Source organism: Castor canadensis, chromosome 1 (assembly GCF_047511655.1).
Source record: "Castor canadensis chromosome 1, mCasCan1.hap1v2, whole genome shotgun sequence".
Lineage (NCBI taxonomy): Eukaryota > Metazoa > Chordata > Mammalia > Rodentia > Castoridae > Castor > Castor canadensis.
The window spans coordinates 130,769,084-130,785,356 of record NC_133386.1 but is presented as its reverse complement, the minus strand read 5'-3'; the positions used below and the strand labels follow the sequence as shown (position 1 = coordinate 130,785,356).

The 16,273-nt window shown below is 36.2% G+C and overlaps 1 protein-coding gene across 3 annotated transcripts in view; it reads right to left on the bottom strand.

Annotated features, from left to right (window-relative positions):
- The window catches only part of Rsf1 (remodeling and spacing factor 1), a 154,981-nt gene that overhangs the window by 23,969 nt on the left and 114,739 nt on the right, over positions 1-16,273 (bottom strand). For all 3 annotated transcript variants that reach the window (XM_074082385.1, XM_074082380.1, XM_074082391.1), the window contains 4 exons: positions 16,043-16,147; positions 14,818-14,897; positions 8,617-8,671; positions 7,596-7,705 (listed from right to left, as the gene is read on the bottom strand). In XM_074082385.1, coding sequence (XP_073938486.1) covers positions 7,596-7,705; positions 8,617-8,671; positions 14,818-14,897; positions 16,043-16,147 — 350 coding nt within the window. The remainder of the gene's footprint in view (positions 1-7,595; positions 7,706-8,616; positions 8,672-14,817; positions 14,898-16,042; positions 16,148-16,273) is intronic.

Below are 16,273 nucleotides of genomic sequence, written 5' to 3'. Positions count from 1 at the left end.
ATTATTGCTTATACTTTTTCTTCAACAAAAGTAGAGATAAGGGCAAAATAGTTTCTGCTGGGTATTGAGGGGATGGTGGGGAGTGGGAGGGAGTGGAGAGGGTGGTAAGGGAGGGGGTAGGGGCAGGGGGGAAGAAATGACCCAAGCCTTGTATGCACATATGAATAATAAAACAAACAAAAAAGATTAGAGTGTAAGTATGGAAAAAGACATTTAAAGCAATTGAAGCTCAAAAGCAACCAGAAATAGCTATATTCATACCTAACAAAGGAGATTTCAAAGCAAAATCAGTCAGTAGAGACAAAGAAAATCATTTCACACTGATAAAGGTAACAATCCAGCAAGGGAAGATACAATTGTAACAATTTATGTAACAAATGTCAGGAATCAAAATCCATAAAGAAAAACTGCTGGAAGTAAGAACACAGATAGATCCAATGCAACAGCAGTGTGTGACTTCAATAAATTTCTTATACCAACAGAGACGTCATCCAGAAAAAAAAAAAAAGTCAACAAGGAAATTCAGAATTAAACAATGCTTTAGATCAAATGGACAGAAGAAATTTCTGTAGAATATTACACCTGACACAGAATACATATTCTTCTCAGCAGTCCACAGAACTTTCTCCACACTAGATCGTATCTTAGAACACAAAGCAAGTCTTAACAAATACAGTAGAAATGAACTCCCATATGATCTTTCTATCCTACTCCTGGGCATATATCTACAGGAATGTTAACACAGATTCTTCTACTCAAAATGTATTTCTCATCCAGCCTTTGCAGTCATTACCATTGCTGCAGTAAATTATAGTAAAGAGGGAAAGGCGCTCAGTGGATTAATGACAGCATCAAGGTAAAAGGTAAATATACATACATACGTATTTCAGAGAATTTATAAGTTTCAGGTTAATTACTCTTCTTCCACATTATAATTTTTATTTTATTGATTTGCTTTCATAGAGCTGGGGGATCCAACACAGGGCCTTGTTCATGCTAGGCAAGCACACTATATCCCCACAATGTAATTTTTAATGGCTGTGCAGTATATCATCTTACAGAAATAATTTTAATTAAAAGAGTTTCCTTTCAATTTTTTCAGTTACTATGTTATGAACAATATCCTTGAAGCTGTAGTTTAGATTTTCCTTAATATAAAGTCTGAAAATCTGCATATCTATTCATTGGAATAGAATAGCTGATACAAAAACAGAAGCAAAGCTTATTAAAATGAGTGTCTGTCCAACAGGCACACTGCAGTTGTAAAATGGCATCACAACCTATTTCTTTGAGTAACTCCTACCTTCTTACTCGCTGAAAAGATTTTTTCACTAAAATCAGATATTAGAGACTTCAGACAATTTTCTTCTTCAGGAAGAATGAAGACCCTGCTCTTGATTGGAGGATCTAAGTCATTAACATAATTACGCAGCCTCAATTTATAAACCGGGATGAGGGATTTCTGGCCATAATACTTCACATAGAAAGAAACAGTAGCAAGTGTCTATTTTGAAGCTTGGGTCTGAAATTGAGCCTTGCTTTGCTCTGAGCCTTTACTCTTCATTTGCTTCTTTTAAATTTCATCTAAACCCTCCATTCTTCCTCAGAATGTTATAATAATTCGCTCTTTCCCCTTTCCAATTTACACATGCCATGATTCCATTGGACCACACTTTTGTTTCTGGTGTTTTTATCACAAATAAAATAACCAGCTTTTAAGGCAAGCAAACTACTGTAATAACAACCATGAAGTGAATTTTATCATTAAGGTTTCTTCTTGGGAGAAATGGCCCAAACAATGTATGCACATATGAATAAATGAATTAAAAAAAAAAGGTTTCTTCTACTTTGGAAAAACAGTTATTTTCCTGTTTTTCTAATTTTCATTTGATTACTGAGTATGTGTATATATTATTTTCATATTTATTGGTTATTTTTAATTCTTCTTTTGTAAAGGACTGGTTTGCATCCTTTGCCCATTTTGTTGCTGGTGTGTTTATCTTACTGATTTATAAATTTTTTACACCAAATATTGCAACCTCTGGCTGGTGGAATGGCTCAAGTAGTAGAGCAACTGCCTAGCAAGCATGAAACCTTGAGTTCAAACCCTACCACTACAAAAAAAAAAAAAGGATTGCAACCTCTTTGGAACCTATTACAATTCTTCTCAAAATGTATTTCTCATCCAGCCTTTGCATATATAATTTAAGTTTTGAGAAAGGAAAACTGACATGTTGCCCTGGTAACATTCTGAGTAAATGTGCTATCCCTTCTAAAGTGAAACTGCATTTCTTCACCTCTCCCAAAAATAAACAAACACGACACCCTGTTCAATTTTAGTCTTTGAAATAAATGAAACTTTAATTTTGTTTAAGCAATTGAGTTTGACTTTTGCAATACTAATTTCTGGGGATATGCAACAATCTTTACAGACATCATATTGAAAACTACTGTATTTCCACCATGGAAAACCACATGCATTGCATTGAATTAAATTCACAAGCAATTACATTTAAATTCTAACACCTTAAAGAAACTGTCAAAATATCCCTATTTGCAGACGACATGATCCTATACCTTAAAGACCCAAAAAACTCTACTCAGAAGCTTCTAGACACCATCAATAGCTATAGCAAGGTAGCAGGATATAAAATCAACATAGAAAAATCATTAGCATTTCTATACACCAACAATGAGCGAACTGAAAAAGAATGTATGAAAACAATTCCATTTACAATAGCCTCAAAAAAAATCAAATACCTAGGTGTAAACCTAACAAAAGATGTGAAAGACCTCTACAAGGAAAACTATACACTTCTGAAGAAAGAGATTGAGGAAGACTATAGAAAGTGGAGAGATCACCCATGCTCATGGATTGGTAGAATCAACATAGTAAAAATGTCGATACTCCCAAAAGTAATCTACATGTTTAATGCAATCCCATCAAAATTCCAATGACATTCATTAAAGAGATTGAAAAAATCTACCATTAAATTTATATGGAAACACAAGAGGCCACGAATAGCCAAGGCAATACTCAGTCAAAAGAACAATGCTGGAGGTATCACAATACCTGACTTCAAACTGTATTACAAAGCAATAACAAGAAAAACAGCATGGTACTGGCACAAAAACAGACATGAAGACCAGTGGAACAGAATAGAGGACCCAGATATGAAGCCACACAACTATAACCAACTTGTCTTTGACAAAGGCACTAAAAAAGACAGCCTCTTCAACAAAAACTTCTGGGAAAACTGGTTAGCAGTCTGCAAAAAACTGAAACTAGATCCATGTATATCACCCTACACCAATATTAACTCAAAATGGATCAAGGATCTCAATATCAGACCACAAACTCTAAAGTTGATACGAGAAAGAGTAGGAAATACTCTGGAATTAGTAGGTATAGGTAAGAACTTTCTCAATGGAACCCTAGCAGCACAGCAACTAAGAGATAGCATAGATACATGGGACTTCATAAAACTAAAAAGCTTCTGCTCAACAAAAGAAATGGTCTCTAAACTGAAGAGAACACCCACAGAGTGGGAGAAAATATTTGCCAGCTACACATCAAAGGACTAACAACCAGAATATATAGGGAACTTAAAACACTAAATTCTCCCAAAATTAATGAACCAATAAAGAAATGGGCAAGTGAATTCAACAGAACTTTCTCAAAAGAAGAAATTCAAATGGCCAAAAAACACATGAAAAAATGCTCACCATCTCTAGCAATAAAGGAAATGCAAATTAAAACCACACTAAGATTCCACCTCACCCCTGTTAGAATAGCCATCATTAGCAACACCACCAACAACACGTATTGGCGAGGATGCCGGGAAAAAGGAACCCTCTTACACTGTTGGTGGGAATGTAAACTAGTACAACCACTCTGGAAAAAAATTTCGAGGCTACTTAAAAAGCTAGACATTGATCTACCATTTGATCCAGCAATACCACTCTTGGGGATATACCCAAAAGACTGTGACACAGGTTACTCCAGAGGCACCTACACACCCATGTTTATTGCAGCACTATTCACAATAGCCAAGTTATGGAAACAGCCAAGATGCCCCACCACTGATGAATGGATTAAGAAAATGTGGTATCTATACACAATGGAATTTTATGCAGCCATGAAGAAGAACGAAATGTTATCATTCGCTCTTAAATGGATGGAATTGGAGAACATCATTCTGAGTGAGGTTAGCCTGGCCCAAAAGACCAAAAATTGTATGTTCTCCCTCATATGTGGACATTAGATCAAGGGCAAACACAACAATGGGATTGGACTTTGAGCACATGATAAAAGCGAGAGCATACAAGGGAGGGGTGAGGATAGGTAAGACACCTAAAAAATTAGCTAGCATTGGTTGCCCTTAACGCAGAGAAACTAAAGCAGATACCTTAAAAGCAACTGAGGCCAATAGGAGAAGGGGACCAGGAACTAGAGAAAAGGTTAGTTCAAGAAGAATTAACCTAGAAGGTAACACACATGCACAGGAAATTAATGTGAGTCAACTCCCTGTATAGCTATCCTTATCTCAATAGTAAAAACCCTTGTTCCTTCCTATTATGGCTTATACTCTCTCTACAAGAAAATTAGAAATAAGGGCAAAATAGTTTCTGCCGGGTATTGAGGGGATGGGGAGGGGAGGGAGGGGACAGAGTGGGTGGTAAGGGAGGGGGTGGGAGCAGGGGGGAGAAATGACCCAAGCCTTGTATGCACATATAATAAAAGAAAATAAATAAATAAATAAATTCTAACACCTTTATAAGTAAACATTTTCTTTTATAAATGTTTTTGTCTAAGTCTTAGATTTTAATTAATTAATTTTTTGGTGGTACTGGGATTTAAACTCAGGGCCTCATGCTCACTAGGCAGGTGCTCTACCACTTGAACCATTCCACCAATCCTTTTTTGTGTATTTAGTATTTTCAAGATAGGGTCTCTAGAACTATTTGCCTGGATTGGTTTTTTTTTTTTTTTTTTTTTAACTCATATGTGCATACAATGTTTGGGTCATTTCTTCCCCCTTACCCCCATCCCCTCCCTTACCACCCCCTGCCCTGCTCCCTCCCTTACCCCTCCTTACCCCTCGTTACCAGGCAGAAACTATTTTGTCCTTATCTCTAATTTTGTTGAAGAGAGAGTATAAGCAATAATAGGAAGGAACAAGGGTTTTTGCTAGTTGAGATAAGGATAGCTATACAGGGAATTGACTCACATTGATTTCTTGTGCATGTGTGTTACCTTCTAGGTTAATTCTTCTTGAACTAACCTTTTCTCTAGTTCCTGGTCCCCTTCTCCTATTGGCCTCAATTGCTTTAAAGTATCTGCTTTAGTTTCTCTGTGTTGAGGGCAAAAAATGCTATCTAGTTTTTTAGGTGTGTTACCTGTCCTCATACCTCCCTTGTGTGCTCTCGCTTCATCATGTGATCAAAGTCCAATCCCCTTGTTGTGTTTCCCCTTGATGTAATGTCCACATATGAGGGAGAAAATACGATTTTTGGTCTTTTGGGCCTGGGTTAGTTTTGAACTGCAATCCTCCTGAGCTCTACCTCCCCCACATCTAAGATTACAGGTATGAGCCACTGGCGCCCGGCAGATTTTAAAAGTTGCTCCTTAGAATATGGTTTTATACCTTCCTTAAATATTTTTGAGAACTAAATAGGGCATGAGAAGTGCATCAAATAATACATTTTCTGCTAGAAAACACAGTTTACCTTAAGACCCCACATTGCTAAAAGGAATCATCTGTGTTAATTCACCATCACAGATGAGGTAACTGAGACCAAGGGACATGGACCACTCAAAAGATACATGGCCAGAAGTGGCACACTGAGGAATGTGGTTTTAGTCCTCTGATCCTACTAGTTCATTTTGATGTCATTCTCTTTGTTAGAAGTATTAAGAATCACGTAATGCCGAGTGCCTGTAATCCTAGTTACTCAGGAGGGAGAGATCAGGAGGATTGCAGTTCAAAGCCAACCCAGGCAGATAGTTCATGAGACCCTATTTCAAAAACACCCATTACAAAAAAGGGGAGGCAGAGTGGCTCAAGGGGAAGGCCCTGAGTTCAAGCCCCAGTACCGTGAAAAAAAAAGAAAAAAAAAAAGAATCAGGTAAACATGACAGTAGTGAAGAAATTCGTAGGCACAACAAATAATTTCTGCTGTACTTCTTGTTTTGTTGTTGATGTTTGGCTTTTTCGTTGGTGGTGGTACTGGGCCTTCCACATGAACCATGTCTCCAGTCCTATAATGCTTATGTGTAGTTCCATTTGTGAGAAACACTAGGTGAATGCAAAAAACTACACCTAGCAGAACAGAGCTGCTTAGAAATATACATAACATATACAGTTGGCCCTGTATAGCTATCCTTATCTTAACTAGCAAAAACCCTTGTTCCTTCCTATTATAGCTTACACTCTCTCTTCAACAAAATTAGAGATAAGGGCAAAATAGTTTCTGCCAGGTATTGAGGGGGTGGGGGGGAGAGGGAGAGGGCGGAGTAGGTGGTAAGGGAGGGGGTGGGGGCAGGGGGGAGAAATGACCCAAGCGTTGTATGCACATATGAATAATAAAACAATTTAAAAAATTAAAAAAAAACATATACAGTTGGAACAACTACCAGCTACATCAGTTTATCACGTGCTATGAGCTGTAGCTATTTGCATCTGGTATTATGTCTTCTATCCAAAGTCTGACTTCAGATAACCCTCCTTCTTCTAACATAGCATGAGTTTCAATTACAAACCTCCACTTCCACAGGTCTTTTACCAATGTCAAATGTCTTGTTTATTATATTTCTTAATCATTTAACATATGCTAGACGGCACCCCAATTTTACTAGGTTTTTATGTTTAAGAGGAGAGACAAACAATGGCCCCCAAAATTAAAATATAATTTATTAATTGAGGGAGACAATGTGATTTAGTTGAAAAACACTAGAACTATCAGAAGATAGTTTTTATCTATACTTAGCTATTAACAGAGTGGCTGTGGAAAAATTTCTCTCTCTGGTGGCAAAAAGTGAACCAGATTATATTCATTAATTCTTTCACTAGGTATTTATGCTAGGTGTAGGGGACACAAAGATGCATAAAATAGACATAGTCCTTACCTTTCATGCTAACAGTCTAGTGTGGGAAGAGGAACATTAATTAAATCATTTTAATCACACATAATACAACTATAAGAGTTTTCAAAGAGAAAAGCTGGTTGCTCTAATGAAAGAATCTAATGGAGAGATTTGATCTAGAGAAGGTTAATAACAGTGAAAGAGAAATTACAAGTAGAGTAAATGCTGTGCAAAAGGGACTCAAGGATGACAGTGTAGTGAATACACAGAGAGTGAGGGAAAATGTGGATGAGCTGGAGCTGAGACTATGCAATGCCCTACAGACTTTGTTAAAAGTATCGATTCTCATCCCAAGAGCTACAAAAATCCAAAAAAGTATGTTTAAGCAGAAGAGGATGACATAAGCAGATTTATGCTTCAAAAAGATTACACTGCTGCAAAATTCTATGACTATAAGGATGGAAATGTTGTCTAATTGTAAAAACATTTTATACTCTTTATTTTATACCTGTAGCTTATACATTTCCGTGTTCTTGTTGACCTCCTTTCAAGCAAGTTTGCTTTGGATTTTTTGGAATCTTTTTTCTTTTCTTCTTGATCTTCAGAAAAATCTGGCTCCTTTAACAATATAATAAAGTATATAAGGTATGCAAAGTTCCTTGGAACTAACAAGATTAGAGTTTTCTAATTTCTACCTAGGCAGCACATGTGAAAGGTTTGAACAAGTGAGATTATCCCCCCAAATGAATATACAGCAATACTAATGATACAGATTAAAACACAATACTGGTGATCAAAGGATGAAATGCTTCTCCATCGAATTCTTATACTTGTCTGTTTAAAACAATGGTATGAAGCTTTCCCACTGATATAACCTCTTAATAAATAATTAAATGTAACACATAGAAGATACTCAATAGATACATATCCTGAATGAATGAAGTAACTAATCTAAAAGGAAAGGGTATGATGTTGAAGAAAAATAACTTGACAGGCTATTTAAGTCTGTGACTTAAGTAAGCCTGAAGAAACTGCTCATGAGAAATGAGAAACTATGTTTCATATACTTTCACTCATGAGATACCCTTCTTGATTATACACTAATAAATGTCGAACAATGGTAATTCTTCAAAGAAACCAAACTGTGAGTCAGAATACAAATTAAAGTTTCCAATAACCGCAAAAGCAGAAAACTAAAAACTTCCCATTCTCTTCTCTAGTCAGTTTACATAAATAGCACATGAAAAAGCTAAACAAAAATTACCCAGTTTAGGATTAAAAAAATGGAACATTACTCCAAAATGATGATCTGTAAGTTTAGTTTGGATGTGATAATTGCATTTTCAGGTTATCTGCATACATATAATTTCAGTCATGATGGATTATAGATGATTTCTCTAAGGTCTTAATTTTTATTTTTAATGAAACAGGTATATTACATAATTAAAACTGGTTACATTACATAACATGGGTTAAATTTTAGAAAATCTATGGCGGGATCCCCTTTAAAATATAAACCAAAAACTTACTTGTGGAGGAATGATGTTTTCAATACTGATACCAACATATACCAAGCGTTCTTTCCTGTAAGTAAAAAAAAAACAAAAAACACATACACACCAAATAAGATTTGCTAAAAATAAAACTGTCATAAAAAAAAAACTACTAATGCAGCAGGGCGCCAGCGGCTCATGCCTGTAATCCTAGCTACTCAGAAGGCAGAGATCAGGAGGATTGTGGTTCAAAGCTAACCCCAGGGTAATAGTTCATGAAACCCTATCTCAAAAATACCCTTCACAAAAAAAAAAAAGAAAGGCTAGTGGAGTGGTTCAAGGCCCTGAATTCAAGCCCCAGTACCACAAAAAAAAAAGTTACTAAGATAGACAATAATAAAATTACAATTTCCTAGTATACGGAGGCAGTCACAGACATGTTAAGCATCATTCTTAAAACTATTGAGAATTAGTATCTGTGAAAAGCACAAAATTTCCTCAAGATATGAAAACTACACTTTTAGAATTGACTTATACCTATAACTGAAATACACAATGAAACTTCATGAGGAGTTATGCTATGATTTGACATGATTACATAGAAAGCCTCTGATATGATAGGACAAAGTAGATCTCTGACATGTTAGCTCTTAGTAATATTGTGAATATACACAATTCTAACTCTATTGTGCTAGGGGTATGTCTCAAATGGGAGAGTGCTTGCCTATTAAGTGTATGGCCCTGAGTTCAAAGTCTAGTATTATATAATTAAATTGTATCAAGGTCCCAGTGAATGACACTAAGACCACTGATGCTTTGGTCTAGAGAAGAAAAAAGCAAGGCAGATATATGGCACTACATTAGACACTGCCACAATAACGATATGATTAAAGCCAGAAAATAAGGATATGGACCAGTAATAACACCTTCCTGGTTTTATTTCCAAGAAAAAAACTTCTGCTGCTATTAATTAAAAAATCTTACATAATAAATAGCTATATACAATAGATGCTTTCTCTGGTTCTACCAAAGTGAATCCAATTCAATAAGCGCAGCTGAGCTCTGACATGCCAGAGTATGTAAGACTGAACTAAAACAGTAACCACTCTTCCTCCATCACTTGCAATGTCCTTCTGGAGGAAAATTAATGCATCCACTTGTCCAAGTCCTTTATAGTGCAGCCTTTATTGCCCTGTAAACCCCTGACTCTGTTAACAAGAATCTCAGAATAGATCAGAATAGTTATGAAGCCATTAAATAAACACTGCCATGTACGAAAATGATAAAAATGATTTTAATCAAATCCCGATAAAAACAAAAGTAATAACTAGGAAAGGCAGGAACTAACTAGAATAGGGAATACTTCATGGTTTGAGCTTTTTATTATTACAAATGTGTGACACACTTGTCCTTTCAATAACCACATTAATACCTCAAAACCTGTACTTTCATTTGGCTACTATTTGTTTACGTGAAAAAACATTTATTCACATTCACTGTATTAGATGAGTACTGTGTCAGGCTTGGTAATCCACAGGTAAGACTGTTTCTGCACTTGCAATTATTTAACAACTGATTACAGACCATTATGAGCAAATATAATGGAAATACAAAAATTTTAAGATTAATTTTGGTATGAAGAGCTGAGATATTTGGGAAGGCTTTAACAGGTTGGTAACATTTGTGTAGGATCTTCAGGGTAGGTATAACTTCTTGTAACATAGCTATCTTGTTCAGTAATCTTACAGAAAAATACACCTTTCAGTCTTACTACTTAGCTTCTGGCCCTGACCTTACCATTACCAATGACCCAATTCTTCATAAAGTTTCAATTTTAGGTCCCCCTATTCTCTGAATTCCACTTGCTCAATTTCCAACCATTTTATATACTGATTCTAGCAATTCTTTGACAGCAGGAGAACTTCTACTCATTGATCCTACCCTCTTTGAAACACTGTCCATCCCTTGCCTGGGTTCAACTACATGGTCAACACTATAAACACTCCTGTGCATACACTTTCAAACTCTTTGTCCCTTTCTTTCCTTCATATTATACCAGGAAAATTCCAACCCTGATTAAATTCAATTCCCTGCTAGCAAAGCACTAGTAATAGCACTCTGGAAGTACAGAGCTGTCTGAATTCCCAAATGATCACTGGGAAGTATTTATGAATCACTGAGTGAACTCCATACAGCCTCACAGTTCTGTAAGCTCTGTTCTCTGTAGACAGTTGCTGACTAGTCACTAAATACTCCTGGACACAAGCCTCTTTTCCACAAGACTAGTGCCCTTGAAGGTAGAGACTGCATAATATGCTTCCTTATATTGAATACACTGTCTGGCATAAATAAATACCCAGGAAATGTTGGTTCAGTGTTGAATAAATGCAAAAATGGAAACAAGGGAAAAGATGCTCTTATATTGTGAACATATGGAGTAAGGTTTTAAGCTGCTAGGATGGGTATTAGAGAAGTTACTTCAAAAATGGATGAAGCCACCTGCATTTACAGTCAATACATTTTTACTTAATAATTGATTGACTGACTGGCAGTAAAGAAATTTGAACTCAGGATCTCACACCTGCTAGACAGGCACTCTACCACTTTAAGCCATACCACCAGCCTTTTTTTGCTTAGTTATTTTTTGGATAGGGTTTCATGTTTTTGCACTGGACAGGTCTAAGACTGTGTTCCTCTTACCTATGCCTCCATGTAGCTGGGACCATACGTGCAAGCCACCATACCCAGCTTATTGACTAAGATGGGGTCTCACTAACTTTGTGCCCAGACTGGCCTTGAACCTTGATACCGTTTATATCTGCTTCCCTAGAAGGTGGAATTATAGGTATGTGCCTTTATACCTGGGTAAATATTTATTTTAGAAACATACATATTTACCTGCTTGGAGTGCCTAAGGTTTGTATATATAAATACATACGGCTGTATTCTTGGAGTTACGAACTTTGTTAACCAGATTACTGGGGGGAAAAAAAATCAGCCAATTTCACCTGGGACTAAGTGTGTGATCTAAAGCCAGTATTATAGATATCCTCTTCAAAAGGATGACACTGAAGTAAACAGACTCTCTACTATAACACTCCAACTAATTGCTCTTCTGGAAAGTAAAGGAACTGGCCAACAGGAGACCAGTAATGTAAGCAAATGTGACTTATTTTAACATAAATTTCTAAAATTTAAACGATTTTGTACTTGCAGCAGCAGGTCCTATAGTATACATGGCCACTGTAAAAAAAATCATCACTAGCTTTTTGCACATATAAATGGCATATGCATTATAGGCTTTCAAAAAATAAGCAGATATAATCTGAATATTAGACAGAATTCTTAGTGGTTTACACCCTTGGCTTTTAGAAAGAATACATTCTCTTCTAAGTTCTTAATGTGTGAGTGTCAGGACATGGGAAAAACCATTCATTTCTCAAGATGGCAGGTTCCAGAAAGACTGAGACAAAGAAAAACCTAGTTATGATTTTTTATTTAATCTGAAGTATCTTTAGTTAGATCTTTTCCACCATTAAAAATAAAGATGGAAAAATACTACATTAGCAAAATAGTTCTAATAAATTTATACAGGATCCTTCTTTATATTTGGAAATGCCTTTGAAAAATACTGCAAATATTTAAAACGTTGTTTATAGAAACAATGCAGGGGATCTAAATTCAAAGACATTTAGACAACTGATTATTTATTTATTGTGGTACTGAGGAATGAACACAGAGCCTCTTGCATGCAAGGCAAGTGTTTTACCACTTGAGTTACTTCTCTAGCCCTTTTAGTTTTTTCCTGCTTTTGTTTTTGAGTTAGGGCCTTGCTACCTGTGCCTCAGCTGGCCTTGAACACACAATCTTGCTGCCTCTACCTCCTAAGTAGCTAGGATTATAGATGTGCCCAATCACACCAGATCTGATTTTTTTTTTTTTTGTCCTATTGATAAAGGGATTTGCTATGTTGGCCAGGTTGGCCTTGAACCCATAATCCTCCTGCCTCAGCTTCCTGAGTAGCTTCAATTACATGCCACAGTACCTGACTTAGACACTGACTTTCAAGAACTAAGTACTTTGGGGGGCGGAGGGCAAACAATGCATACACATGTGAGTAAATGTAAAAATGATAAAAAAAAAAACAAAAACTAAGTACTTTTATCAATTTCTCACTTAATGTTAGAGATTAACTTATTAACTTTTGTTTTTTTTGCAGTACGTAGACCTTGTGTATCTTAGGCAAGTTTTCTATCATTAAGACAGATCACCAGCCTTCACTTATCTTTAAACTAAGTAGCATAACTTATGAGACAGCTCCAGTAAATAGTAAAAAAACACACCAAACCAAACCTAGGTTCTGGAAACTGAACTTATAACAATTAAGATTCATCTTTGCACAGGGTAAAACACAAAGCAGCTTACAAAATTAGTTGACTGCCTTAAGACAAACTAAATATGGGGGGAAGGAACATAAGTGAAAGGATAAAACTTCAGAAGTACCAAATGAAGTAGTAAGGCTTATAAAGAGGTACTGCTTAGATTTCTGAAACTAGTGTGCAAATGGGCATTAAGTCCTATAGATTAATCCTCTGAAAATCCTTTTATTTTTTTTGCTTGCTTTTTGTTGGGACTGGGACTTTCTCTCAGGCCTTTGTGCTTACAGAGCAGGCACTCTATTACTTTAACCACATCTCCAGTCCTGAAAACACTTCTAACACATCTACCTTACAATTACAATGACTGCACAGTTTAGACCTTACAGGCTCTCATGAACTCTCACTAAAACACCCCAACTTTGATTCCTTCTTTTGACTGTCACCAAGACATATTTTTTGAAATAATGATCAGATCCCTCCTTTGATAGCTCCCTCACAGTCTACAGAGAATAATTCAAAATCTGTAGCCAGCTATGCAATGCTGTTTGCAATTTGGACTTGCTCTGCTTTTACAAAGTTCTATCCATTGCCATTCTCCTATACAACTTCCACACTTTGCATTTGCACGTGTTTTGTGCTCACTGACTAGAATGCCCCATCTCTCCATGTTCACCTGTATAATCCTAATTTATCTTCCAAGGTCTTTCCTGATAACCCCAACTCCCAGGAGAACTAAAATGCTCTTCTAAAATGTTCTGGTTTGTTTTGGATACACCTCAATTTTTCTGTTTTATTGTACCATTGGCTCATATATCTGTACTTTCTGATAGAATATGAGTTCTATATAAAGGGATTTGTTTCCTCATCTTTTCTCTTCAGTTTGAGGTACAAAATAAGTATGAATGAAGGTTTAGAAATATGCTAACCAAAGAAAGTACTAATAAACTTACTGCTGTGATTCTGAAGCCCCCTTTAAATACTAAGTTCCAGTTTGGTCTTACTTCCTCTAAGAAGCCTTCTCAAACTGTTGTAGGTTGTACTGCAGTGGCATAATGAAAACAGATGCATCTCTGACACAGTTCAGCAATTAAATAGTCCTTATTCACCAGTGTTAATACTGCCCACCCAAAGAGATGACATGACTAAATAGTACAATGGTTCTCGTAATTTTTTATGTTCCCTATAATATTTGGGCCAATATTTATTCACAACACAATCTGTAAATTACTCTAGCTCAAGGGCTGACAAATTTTGCTGTGAAAGGACAGACAGTAGATACTTCAAGTTTGGTGAGTTATAGGTCTTCACTGCAGTTACTCAACTCTAATGTTGTAGAGCAAAAGCCAGCCGAGCACCGGTGGCTCATGCCTGTAATCCTAGCTATTCAGGAGGCAGAGATCAGGAGGATCGCGGTTTGAAGCCAGCCCAGGGAAATAGTTTGTGAGACCCTATTTTGAAAAAACACATCATGAAAATAGGGTTGGTGGAGTGGCTCAAGATGAGGGCCCTGAGTTCAAACCCCAATACTGAAAAAAAAAAACAAAAAAACAAAAAACCTTACTGTAGAGCAAAAGCAGCCAGACAGTATATAAATAAATGAGAAAAGGTCTGTTCCAATAAAACTTTAGTTATGGGCAAAGAAATCTGAATATCATCTAATCTTCTTGTGTTATGAAATATGATTCTAGTTTTGATCTTTTTCCACTTAAAAAAATAAAAACCACTTTTGTGGGCAGCACAAAACGAGCAGGAGGCTATGGTTCACTAGTCCCTGCATTAGACAGGTCCATTCATATACACTGCACAATGTACTGCTGTCAAATTCCCAAGGAAAACATTGACACACACATTAAAATACCTTCGTTCAGCACGCTCCTTCTTCTTTAAGGCAACATCCAAATCTTGCAACTGTTCCTCTAACTTTTCACATAGCAGTTTCTGAAGGAGCAAGATGTATGTGTCACTCTCAATATTTTTCTACTATCACATACATGTTAAACCCCTAGGTATTATGCTATTATAGCTGAGAAGGGGCCAAAAGGCGAATGTGAATTGAAGCATTCCCTCTGTTTAAGGAAACCATTTTCTTCTATCAAACTTTTCTTTGAATAGAAGATAAGCACAGTAGTTTTTAAATAAAGCATGTTAGAGAAACAGCTTCAACAAAAAACATATCTTGGGCCTATTTTGCTACAAATTGTTCAAAAAGATATGAATATGATTATAATTGAAAAAAGAATGAAACATTTTAAGGATATGATATGTACAATAAAATAATAGTGCCAATAAACATTTTTTTTTAAAAAGAGATTGGCAAAACATATACCAAATAATGCCACATGGTTACGAGCTCAAAACAGAGCTTGAAAAGTATAAAGCTATACTAATCCATTGAATGTCAACTTCAAGAGACATGCGTGTGGTCCATCACTTTAAAACCAAAATTAAACTGGGCTTGTAAGACACAGAAAAAAATATAGCAGTGGCACAGAAATATGCTGTTCTTCAGTTTCAAAAGAAATTCACATGAAGCAACACAGAAGAGACCTAACTCATGTTTCTTGTAATGCTGACAATATAATCTATAAAATTACTGGCAAAATAAATAAATAAAGGTAGAAATGAAAACAGTGGATGAAAAAAAGGAATAAACTACAGAAAGAAACTTATTCTCTCCTAATGTATATCTTAAACTGGGGGCTGTAGGCATGGCTCAAGTGGTGAAGCAAGTGTCTATATATTTTATTTGGAGGGCTGGAGTACCTCATGCTTGCTAGGTAGACACTATGCCACTTGAGCCACATCTCCATCCCCAAAAGAGCCTATATCTTAATTTGGTACTTTTTGTACTTCCAAAAAATGTGAGGGAAGAAAGTTAATACTACAAAAGTTGGAGGGATTCTGAAAACTGCTTTCGAAAAGGGCGAAAGGAAGGCCTAAAAGGTACTAACAAAAAAGACAAATAACCTGGAGGTAAACACTACAAATTACTTTGAAAATGGAAGTTGTTCAGCGGCTATTAAAAATATTACTATTTTGAACATAAAACCAAAGACTAGAGACAGAGATGGGCTGGGTCATACATGTTGGCAAGGGGGGCAGAACCATTCTCCATCAGGGATGATCATCAGAGGAGGGCGGAGGCAGGCGGTGTGGTATCCACTGTCACAAGAGTCACAAAGAAGAATCTGCAACATACAACATTAATGTCAACCTAACTCTATGACTAAATTCAATGGCATCTTTTAAAGATAATGACATTTCAATACTTTGTACTCTACTGCAAAGTGTACTTTATTTGCATAAAGAAAGTA